Source organism: Plectropomus leopardus, chromosome 16 (genome assembly GCF_008729295.1).
Source record: "Plectropomus leopardus isolate mb chromosome 16, YSFRI_Pleo_2.0, whole genome shotgun sequence".
NCBI classification, from domain to species: Eukaryota; Metazoa; Chordata; class Actinopteri; order Perciformes; family Serranidae; genus Plectropomus; species Plectropomus leopardus.
Window position 1 is genome coordinate 30,659,936 of NC_056478.1, and position 12,397 is coordinate 30,672,332.

The 12,397-nt window shown below is 38.4% G+C and overlaps 1 protein-coding gene across 1 annotated transcript; it reads right to left on the reverse strand.

Annotated features, from left to right (window-relative positions):
• Positions 1–1,765: 1,765 nt before the first annotated feature.
• Positions 1,766–11,363, reverse strand: LOC121955440 (toll-like receptor 5). Its single transcript, XM_042503402.1, has 4 exons — positions 11,121–11,363; positions 7,667–9,950; positions 6,321–6,409; positions 1,766–2,846 (listed from the first exon to the last, which is right to left on the reverse strand). Exons 1-4 carry the CDS (start codon positions 11,166–11,168, stop codon positions 2,616–2,618), a joined length of 2,652 nt encoding a protein of 883 aa, XP_042359336.1. The 5' UTR covers positions 11,169–11,363; the 3' UTR covers positions 1,766–2,615.
• Between the last annotated feature and the right edge of the window lie 1,034 nt (positions 11,364–12,397).

A 12,397-nucleotide genomic window follows, 5' to 3' on the forward strand; every position in this document is an offset into this window, starting at 1 on the left:
AGTATGTTGTCAACAATATGGCCAAAAAGTCATACTATAGGTCCAAATATGACCAAAAGGTCATACTATAGTATGTCATCAAAATATGACTAAAAAGTCATAATATGGTATGTTGACCAAAATATGACCACAAAGTCATACAATAGTATGTCATCCAAAATATGACTAAAAAGTCGTACTATAGTATGCACTGAAAATACACACAAAAAGTCATAGTACAGTATGTCGTCCAAATTATAACTAAAAAGTGGACCAAAAATCACCAAAGAGTTATACGTACAAAACATAAAAACATGAAAAACAACATAGTATAGTATGTCGACCAAAAATCAGTATATTGTCTAAAAATAATATCAAGTTGTTGTAGTACAGCATTTCATCCAAAAACATAAAAAAATATTTAGTATTAAATATCATCTGAAAATAATGAAAAATGACAAAGTATAGTATTTTGTCCTCATAGAACTCATAGAATAGTATGTACTCCAAAAGACAAAATATTAACAAAATGTCATAATATACTATGTCGTCGAAAATATGACCATAAAGTCATATGATCGTATATCGTCTAAAATATGACTGAAAAGTCAAAGTACAGTATTTCTTCCAAAATATCACCAAAAAAGTAATATTTTAGTATGTGGTCCAAAATATGACCAAAAAGTCATCAAAAATATGATGGAAAAGTCATACTATAGTATGATGTCAAAAATATGACCAAATTTCATGCTATAGTATGTCAGCCAAAATATGACTAAAAAGTCATACTATAGTTTGTGGTGAAAATATAAATAAAAAGTCATAGTATAGCATGTCGTCCCAATAACAAAAAAGTCATACTATAGTACGTGGTCCAAAATATAACCACGTATATGTTTTATATAAAACATAAAGAACAGCCTAGTTTAATATGTCTACTACTACTCTACAAACTTTTGTCCAAAAACCATAAAAAATAGTATGTCATCCGAAAATAATAAAAAATTACATCGTATAGTATATTGTTCAAAAATCATGAAAAAACTCATAATATGGTATGTCTTCCAAAAATCGCATCAAATTGTCAAAGTATAGCATGTTATCCAAAAATCATGAAGAATATAACTGAAACTTAAAAATTGTCATTGTATTGCCTGTTATCAAAAATCCTTAAAAATGGGTCATATTATAGTATGTCTTCCAAAAATCATATAACATTTTAATAGTATAGCATATCATCCAAAAATGATAAAACATGACTTGGTATAGTGTGTTGTCCAAAAAACATCACAGTATAGTAGGTCATCTTAAAAAACCTTAAAAAACAACATAGTTTAGTATGTCCTTTAAAACTCAATACAGATTTCATAGTATAATATGTCCTACAAAAATGATAAAGTATAGTATGTTGTTGAAAAATCATTAAAAACGTACTAATAAAGCATGTCATATAAAAATCTTAAAAAACATCATAGCATAGAATATTGTCAAAAAATTATAAAATAAACCTTCATGGTATAGTATGTTGTCCATGTGTCACCAAAAAAAGACAACTTATAGTATGTGCTCCAAAAATCATACAAAACATGAAAAAACGACATTATATACTTTATTGTCCAAAAATCTACTGTATATATGTATGTATCTATAATCTATATCTATCTATCTATCTATCTATCTATCTATCTATCTATTACCTATATATATATAAATGTCTACATATATATATATATTATGTAACAAAGTGAAGTAAGCCCCTCCCCCCTACCAAAACGGACTTTACAGGTTCACGAATCCAAGCACAGTTTTATTTATCACAATTGATTCACAAAGTAATCAAATGCATACAAACAATCGCGGAAACAGTGACACAAGTTTTCCCTCCACACCGTTCCGCCACAATAACCCCAACAACAACCACAATACAACAAATCGAACATCAGTATCAACTCAGACTACTCTAAATACAACGCATATTTACATATTTCATACATAAACAAAACCATGTAACGACTGAGCTGCAACACAGAGCAACTTGTCACCCCAAATCTCTCAACCTGCTTCACCCCGGCACCGCCTATTTACACCTAAAACAAAATGAATCCACATAGCCTTCATCCCACCCAATACATCCACATTTAAAAGTACGCTCCTACCCGAGTAGAGCTATACTCGCAACATTTAAAGCTGACTAGCCAATACTTGTGAGTACACTTGATTAAAGAGACACATTTCACTCAGTCAGTGCTGTTAATGTTAATAAAAATATATAGACAAATAACATATTAATTCCTTTAATCTGTACATGTCATTATGCCATGGAGTGCAGTAATTGCTGACAATGACAAAAGAAAAAAAAAACATTTTGATTTAATACTGTGCCACAGATTCCCTAAATATATGAACAGTGAAAAGCAGAGCTGAAGACTGGGCAGGTTCATAGTCTGATTCTATAGGACTTTATTGTGAAGTCTTTGCCTTCACTTCCTCTGAGGGTTGGTTATACCCATGGCCATTTTCAGAAAGGTCATATTAGAGAAGAACATCTTCCTCATCCTCTAAGAGGACTGAGTGCTGACTCACTGGTGACATGTGGGATGGATGTTGGTATCAGCAGGTTAACTTTGACACAGAGTTCACATGGCGGTTGTTCTGATGTGCTCAATTTGGATGCTGTCCTCCCTCTGAGGTTGGCTGTCCGGCTGTGCAGGCTCAGATTTGGTCTGCTTCGAGTCTTTGAGTATCTTTGAGATGAGCCGCTCATAAAACCAGTCCAGGTCCTGAGGGTCCTCCGGCCAAACCAGGTACTCTCTCCTCTGGACGAACGCTCTGACTGTGCTGTTCTTCATCAGCTGGAAGTGAGCCATCTTGAGTTGGATTGCATTAGGATGGAGATGTAGGTCAGAGGCAATTTTCTTAACAACTTTTTTTTTCCTGCCCACTAACAACCTTTTTCCAGCAACATAAAACCTGTTCTGTTCCAGTTCCTAAACCTAATTTTGAACTGTTCAGAACATTTCATCTAAAAATATACTGGCTCAGTCCGAAAAATTGGTTCTCACCTGAAACCAAAATAATATTTTCGGCTGCAAGTTTTCTTTTAGTTCCCAGAATGTTCTTCTTAAAGTTAGGGTAACAGTTCTTTAAAAACTCAGCTGACTGTGTGGCCTACCACAGTTCAATCCGAAGGACACGCTTTGCTCTGTTTATGTGAGGTTTAGGGAATGGGATAGAATACACACCATTCTCTGGCCTCTCAGGATACCTTGCATCAATGTTGCATTTACCCCATACCCCATACCTTTGACCATTTTCTAGGTTATAACATGGGTTTAAATAAAGCCGCAGGAAAATCAAAATTTATTTTGCTTTTCTATGGAAGTCTACAAGTAGGATGTCCCAGTGCATTGTATAGCTGCACGAAATGTGATTGGCTTGTGGTATTCAAGGGCGGGGCTTAGTGATTGGTCATTTGTTCTGTTCAAAGCTGGTGGAAACGTGGGCTAATTTGCTGAGTAGTACCAAGGTTCCAAAAATCCTGAACAGAACCAGTTCAAGAACCAGATCTTATTTGGTGGGTATAAGGCAGTGTTTTAAATTTAATTTTAATCTGTACGTAGCCTGTCATCTACCTGCGAAAAGTATGTACTCAATTGCCTGCTATCCCCTGATCTTTGCTATTACTTGATCTCTAAAAGAGTCACTCAGCTGGCACCAAAAACGAACCAATAGGATGAAAAATCTGGTAACTATTTTCGCCAGTTGTCCCATTTAAAACAAAATCAAGTTTGGGGTTTGACCAGAGCCAAACTAAAAGGAAAGTGAATATATATAGGAGAGTTCACACCAATGGAGTGTATTTAAATGGAAGAACTTGGTGCGCTTGGTATGAAACACCTAAAATCCAAAGTAAAGCATCTCTTACACACAAGCCCTGTTGGAGACTTTGTGGCTGCTTAGGTGCACACTACACACCCATTTTTTGGACTTGTGAAAACTGAAACAATTCTGGGAAGATGTACATTCAATCTTTATAGATGTGTTTGGGTATAAGATTCCATTATCATGTACTGTCTTGTACTTGGGTCATATTTCCCCGGTAACATCAAAGAAAGGCTGATACTTAGTTAAGATACTTTGTACCGCAGCTAGGAAAGCCATAACAATAAGTTGGTATAAACCTGAACCTCCTAAGAAGAATCAATGGCTTGATATGATACAGGAAATAGGGACTATGGAACGATTGACTTTTGTGCTAAGTATGAGGAAAGATTTTTTTGTAAAGAGATGGCAGAGAAACTATAAGGACAATGGCCCAAATCTTGTGTTAACATTGTACGTCTAAGAAAGAAACTGGAAATGTGCTTCCTTTTTAAAAAATATTATTAACACTATACCCACAGGCTTTTGTTTTGTTTGTTTGTTTGTTTTTTGTTTGTTTTTCTTTCTCTCCTTTTCTCCTTTTTCTTTTTTCAAATTCAACATTTGTAACTTGCATGTTACTGTGTATTCTTGTTTAACAAATAAAAACTATTGATAAAAAAAAAAAAAAATCCATCACACGGCCAGATAAGAACTCTCCAAATAAATGCCAATATTTCTCTGTATTTCCTTATTGAGTATCCTTTTTGCTAACTACTAGTTTTCTGTAGTTTCAGCCTTTTCTCATTTTGAACTTGTCAAATAGCGCTGCGCTGTCAATGCTTTTGGTGTACAAATGTGACACCAAAAGCCACCTTCTGCATCAACGTGCAACGAGCATGGACGCCGTCAGATGAGAATATGGTCAGACAGAACCAATGGCATGTTAACGTACACTGGCGGGGGTCCGGGTGAGTCGGACATGGCAGTTTGAAACCAGTGGCATTGTTATCATTCGCTGGCGAAGAACTGGATGGCAGTGGACCCGTCCACAGACAACATGCACAGGCAGTGTCACTTGACAACGGAGCTGGACGAAACTGGTCACATGCGCCTGAAATGCTGGGGGACAGCATCAGCTAATAATGTTGCTAGTAACCACGCAATATACGCACTGCAAAAAAGCCAACTTGTGTTTTTTGGCCTAAAACAGTAATTTATGTTGGTAAAACTTAAAAATAGAAATTATTGATATTTAAGACAATAATCTAAGTTAGCACAACAAAGCAAGACAGTTGTATGCTCCAAAATAATTTGGTGAGTTGCTAATACTTAAATCTTTACGTTGTGGTTCAATACAAGAGACAACAGTTCTGCCAACTCTTTTTTCTTTGTTGTGAAATGCGGGAAAGCCAACTTTCCGAGTTGGCATTTTTCACTTCAAGTCTCGTGGCTGTGTGCTGCTGCAAGGAGCTGGAGTGCTGCTGCCTTGGGCTGAAGTCTGCACAGGTAAGTTTTAAACAACCTTTAATTTAATTTATTTTAACGTTAAATCATACAGGAATTTTATTTTGAGTTGTGTCATAATGGAGAAAGTGACCTTCACATTTTCAACATTTAAACACAAGGCTTTTCAGTCATTAGCAGTTAGCTGCTAACTGATGCTAGCAGGGCTGCAGCAGTTAAGCCAGTAACATTAGCTTGTCTGGGCAAATCCTATTCAATAAACAATTTGTTCAATTTAATAATGTGGAGATATTTTAGAGTTGGAGCTTATTCTGATTCACAGTATTTTGATGACTAATGCCTTGCAATCCATGTGTTGGTCTTTTCCTGTCTGTTAACACCAGGACACTGACCCAGAAGTGGAGCAGACGAAGGGCCTCACTGTGGGTATCCTCACTGTGCTGGAGGATGATGACAGCAGAGCGCCTCAAAGTGTCGTGAGTGTTGCTGTTGTTGTGGAAGAAGAGATTGTCCTTCAAGATCTCCCTGACCTGCCAACTGCTTTTGCTTACCTCTTTGGACTGATCTATGCTTTAAACCTCAAGTACCCAAAGGATCTCAGGTACACATTTGAAACTGTTCAGAAGGTTTTCATGGAGCTTGGTACAGACCTCTCTGCAAGGGTCAGATCTCTCAAAAACAAACTCCTTCAGTGAATCCACAAGTTCTGGATCTGGAGTTGTTGACCTCTAAAAGTTCCCTGCTGTCCAGCCAACACCATGTTTTATGCTTTAGATTCATAGTTTTGTATCATACAGGTTCTGTATGGTCTTGTATACATGACACCACATGTCACCACACTATGTGTATATGTTGACATCACCGTAACAGCACCCCAGAGTGTAAACAGCTGACACAGAGGGATACCTCAAACGTCACAGGTAGACAAGGACGTTTCTGACAGAGTGGCACCATATGACAAGTTCTGAGTGAGAACATGTTGGAGGAAAGCAACTCAGCAGCCTTATACTCACCTTCCCTACCACCAACATAATCAGGACGTTTCTCAGCTCTTCCAGCATCCGGCCCTGGGCCAAAGTGAACGCCTCCAAGCACCAACCATCTACAAAGAGGAGCAACCCAGTTGGTTTCTTTAACCTTTTATTTATTTAATTTGGTAAGTCATTTTATGATTAACAACACAGTGAAAGCAAAGATGTGAGAGACTATCACCATGGTGCTAGTTAGCATGCTAGCTTTGGTAAACTCAGGAATGCACTAAGTGGCTTGTTCAAAGGAATAGCTTGATAGTTTGGAAAATTCATGTATTCATTTTCTTGCTGAGAGTTAGATGACATGCAATATCACTCCCATATCTGTTAATTAAATATTGCTACTGCCAGCGGACAGTTAGCTTAGCCTAAATATTGGAAACATTGGACACCAGCAAGCCTTGCTATGTTAAAAAAGGTTAAAAAAGAAGCCAGCAGCATTAATGCTCAATAAAGTTGTGGTTTTACTAAAGGTTGTGTGTCCGATTATTTTTCGGCTAGGAAAAGTGTCTGCTGGTTGCCTGGCAATGTCACATAGATTGTTGGACTCATAAGTTACTGTCCCTGGCCAAGTGGGCTAGTAGAATTCCCCAGGGTTGACATTTTCCTGAATGCCAGCCCGGAGGCTAACATTGCCTGGTTCCTTCGTCAAAATGCCTATAGGAATTTTTCACTGGATTTTGGATCTTTGCAAAAAATAAGCACTATGGTAAACAAACATTTCTGATACTTATACATTTTGTTCAGCAAGATAATCTCCACAAATAATCACCACTTTTAGGATTTTCAATGCCTAAATGCCAGAAGTGAAAAGTAAATGCTTGGCTGAAATTAACTACACTGCCGTCATGTCGCCACCGCTGCAAGTGTAAAGCCGTGTTCAGTGCAGTTCAGCTTGATGATCTTAACAACCTTCTTTTTTAAGACACATAAAAGCTTCAGAATTTACAATGGTGTATTTACTGATGTATTTTATATTGTAGAGCAAAACTTGAAAGTCTCTTCACCTTGTGTTAACCACAGACCTTATTTCAGGCTTCTATCCAAAAACCCAATCAAAAACCCCATAGACTTTGAGACAAGGAAACCAGAGGTGCTAAAATGCTAACTCATTTCCACATTTTAAGGCTCATTCCTCTGAATTCCACAACTCATCTTTACAGTCTACAGTATCGATCTTCTCATCTAACTCTCAGAAAGAAAAGGGAATTAGAGTGTCTCTAACAATGTTTAAGTACTCCTTGAAGAAAAGGAAAAAAAATCAAAGCCATATCTTCAGCAGATCAGTGTAAGCTTTCAACTGTTCATCACAGTCAGAAAAACTGTACCTTTAAGGAATTCTTTGGAGACAATGCACACAGTCTTCCTGCTGCCCCAGATGGCATCTCTGATGTTGGAAAGGTGATCTGCACCTGGCAGGAAGTCTCTGGCTTCGAAGCAGCAGCGGAAGTTATTCTCCTCTGAAAACTGGTGATCCAGCTTCATAAGCAAAGCAGACTCAACCCACCCGTAGTCATTGTTGCTAAAGCAGAGGAAGGCATCATACTGCACTTGGTCCACAGAAGTTGCTGGTTTTGGGCCCTCAACAACCCTACCAATGATCTTTTTATAGATGATGAATATGTGCCCTCGGAAATGGGCGTACATAATCCCACTGAGGACAACCGTGATAATGAGGAAAGCAGAGAAGATGAAGAGAGCACACCTGAGATCTTGGACTGACTTTTCGTCATCTTCCTCACATGGTTCACTGACTGTGAAGTAATCCTGCAGAGGAAGGTTGTAGAGTGATGCTGGAAACTCACATCTGTACTCTTCACTTGAACCCAGGACGGTTACATTGGTCACGTTCAGCCACTTCAGGAAGCTGTCCAGATTACAATCACAGTGAAACCGATTTTCAGCCAGGCTAAGGAAGCTGAGGGACCTCAACACTACAGGGTCCGGGTGGGCTACAAAGTTATTTGAGAGGTCAAGATATTTCAGGCTGACCGGGAACACATCTGCCTGCAGAAAAGTTAAGGCATTAGATGAGAGGTCGATTTCTCTGATTGAGCTTAGACCATTGAAAATTCCTTGTGGGAGATTCGCAAGTGAGTTGAAGCTCAAATTTAGACCCAGCAGATTCTCTAGATGATCAAACATGTCAAGGCACTTCCCCTGAGCCCAAATGATATACAAGGAACATGCATGAAGATCCAGCACATATAAACTGTTATTATAAGGCACTGTAACTTTCGGCCTTGGTGTGCACCATTGGACGTAGTTGCCACCATAAAAGAATTTTTGAAGGTGACGGAAATTACTTAAAATGACATAAACATCCTCCAAGTTTGTAAGTCTGTTGTCTGAAACATCCACATAAACACTGTTGTTACCCAATTCCTCGATATTGTACAGAGATGTCAACCTATTGTTACCCAAGTAAAGATATTCTAAATTTGGTAACGTTGAAGGAGAACTCAGGTCTCGCAGTGAATTTCCTGTCAAAAACAAAGCTCGTAATTTTGGAAGACCACTGAATGCTTTGTCTCCTAAGGCACCAATGTGGTTGTAAGACAAATCTAACACCCGAAGCTCTGTCAGCTTGGTGAATGTGTGAGAATAGATTTCTCCTAGGAGGTTGAAGGACAGATTGAGCAATTTTAGATGTCCTTCAAGACCGTCAAAGGCATTTCTGTTTATCTGATTGATTTTGTTTAAGGAAATATCAATAATTATGGCATCCTTTAGAGGACTTAAAAAAGCTTTCTGCAAAGCAAATATACGGTTTTTAGACAGATCAAAAGTGTAGACTGAACTGTTGATGAGGCCTTCAAATGTGCTTTCATCTGGATCAGGAAGGTTGTCATATGAAAAGCCTTTGCCCAGGTGTCCCGAGAATATAAGATGCGCAATTGAAGTACCTTCTATTGCTTTGAAAAACTGTCTGGACGTGGTCTCGCTGAATCCATTGGTGGATAAGTCAAGGACATCAAAGGCTATCCCCTTGAAAGGGTTCCCACATCTTTCCCAGTCAAAATCTTTACTATACCTCAAGCGATTTGATTCCAAGTTCAGGTGTGTGAAGTATTTCCCCCTGAAACCAACAAGATCTTCTTCACATAAACTTTCAATACGATTCAATTTAAGGTTAAGTTTTGTGAATTTCGTAAGTGTTGAAAAAAACTGTCCTGGTCGGAGTCTCACTATTTCATTACCAAAGAGATCAAGTGTTTCTAAGGATAAAAGCGGGTTCAGATAGCTATCTGCCAGTATGGAGTCTGCCAAATTGCAATTATCCAAAAACAGATGTTGTAACTTGAACAGTCCAGCAAAAGCCCTTGGCTCCAACTGAAGGCCTTTATTGAAGCCGAGGACCAACTTTGTCAGTTTTCTCTGCCTGAAAAACGAGTTGTTCCTTATGGTGAGCTGCACATTCTGCTTCCCAAGATCTATTTGTTGCAGCTGGTCATAGCCTCTGAGCGCGCTGCTGTTGATCTCACTGATGTAGTTAAACTCCAGGTAGAGGTGGGTGATGTTGGGAGGCAGAGCAGGAACCCAGTGGAGGTGCCGTGAGGCGCAATTAGCCACAAGACCAGCCAAAGTGCATAATGGGTAGCACGCAGGTACCTGCAGGTTGAAAGGTTAAATTATTCTTGTAAACTAAAAAAAAAAATGACTGAACTCTTATTCTTAAAGAAATCATTCAGCATTTTAGGAATATATAATTTGCTTTTGAGTAGAGAGTTAAATGTGAGGATTAACACCACTCTCATGCCTGTATGGCAAATCAGCCCATTCTTGTTCCAAACTTGTAAAATATTGCCACTTTGTCAGTGCTTTTGGCATGAGTTCACAACACTAAAGGGCACGTTTGGGGAGTGCATGAAGGACAGAATTGGTTGCTTTGTTATTAAACGCTGGTGGACAGCTGGATGGCACCTGCCGTGTCTGCATGCTATGCGGCAGGATGGCATCAGGTTTAAACACTGCCAGTAATATAAGGAGCATGAGGGTGCCTATTGGGTGGGTGGTAGTGGTTGGAAATGGATCCAACAAACCCTGGACTTTCATGCGGTAGTCTGTTGTTCACTTCCCATCAGAACGTGATGTTTTTTTCTATACCTTATCATGTACGTGCTTCCCCTAATCCTAACCATCAATGCTAACGTGGTGTTCCAGTGTTGATTGCCAAGTGCTTGTGTTGTCTAAACATAACCCTGTGTAGCTTCATCATGGTAGCGGCATCCTGAGCAGATGCAGAAGTCTAATAAGAAATATGTAAACATGGAAGTCCCCTGCAAAACGACAACATGTGACGACTTGGTATGACAATGTGATGGGCAATCATGGAGCCGGAACCAGCCACATCGACATAGCTTAACATAAAGACTTGAAACGGGGGAAACAGCATAAAGTTAGTGTTTGTTAAACCCATACAAAGCATGTTAATGAGTGAGCTTTAGAAGTGCAGGAATGTCGCCACTGAAGGAGCCAGGCTAGCTGTGGTTTGTACATATGACGTCTTTATGCTGAGCTAAGCTGGACGTCCTCTGGCTACAGTTCCAAATTTACCAGATGTGAGAGTAGTACCAATCTTCTCATCTTATTCTTGGCAACAACATGACTGAGCCTATTTTCCTAAATATTAACATTTTCTTCATTTATAGCAAGGCAGGGCATTGAGTCAGATTAGCTTTGGATGTTTTAATTAATTTCTGGTTATGGTCTTTTAACTGTTCAGTTTGCGAAAAACAAAACACAACTGTTATCTTTTTTCGCTCAGTGCCATTCACTTACCTGTAGATATAAAGCAATGAAAATAGTCTGAAGAGCCGATGTCCACATACTGGCTTCTCCCTGTCGAGATGTCCAAAGGGAAAGTAAATATTTAGCAAAACTTAAAGGATGCAGTGTTGTTGTCTTGGCTCAGCAGTGCAAATATAACTGAGGTCAGGTAAGTCATAGTATAGTATGACATAAAAAAAAAATCATTCAAAAAAGTTCTACAATTGTATGTTGAATAAAATTCATAAAAATTCCAAAGTATACTATGGTGCTCACAGCAACATAGAAACTTATTAGTATACTATGTCCTAACAAATATCATAGAAACATCATAGTATAGTAAGTCTCCCAAAACAGAAAAATGTCATAGTGTGTCATCCAGAAAAATCCTCAAAATTTCATAGAATAATATGGTACTCAAAAGTAAAAAGCATGTCCCTCAAACTAGTAGTGAATGAGACTTAATTCAGTAAACAAGTCAAAAACACATTAACAATGTGGGCTTTCTAACAGTGTAGTATGTCCTATAAAATGGTATAAAAAAAGTATTCTTCCCCTGTGGGGTTTTACGGGCAGGTAGCATCTTTGACCTTGCATTACTGCCTCTATAAAAAAAAAAGTCACCATAAAGTATATCCTCCAAAATGGCAAAAGACAATCTGACAAGACTGAACTGGAATTGAACCCAAATGCACGACATCGGTATCAAAAGTCAAAAACACTTTATTTTTAAAGGCAGCAATATAGTCTTTAACAAAAGCAGAAGCAAAACTCAAAATCACTCCGAAGAGGAAAAGTAACAACAGAAAATCTCTCAGAAGAGGTCACAAAGTATCAACAAAAAATCACACGAATGAGGTGTATGAAAAAAAGTGGAGTTCACAAAGTATCAAATGAAAATAGGTTTAAAACCTGAACAAAGCAATTGAGCAAGGAACAACAAAAACTTGACTTGGGCATAAACAAGGTGCTGGTTCTCTGGCAGACGAGACAAGACGAACTGGCACAGGACAAAGGGAGACGCAGACTATATATACACAAGGTAAGGGGGAACAGGCGGAGACAATCAGGGCGGGGCCGACAATCACAACTGCGGGAAAACACACAAAGGGAGGAAGTAAGTGACCTGAAACGAGAGGAGAGTTCGGATTAAAACAGGATATCACAAGACAACATAGACACAAGACAAAAAAACAACAACATAATTTCCTAGACATGACACCATCATAGTTTAGTATGACATCCAAAATGGACATAGAGAGTCATGGTGTACTATGTCATCTAAAAAA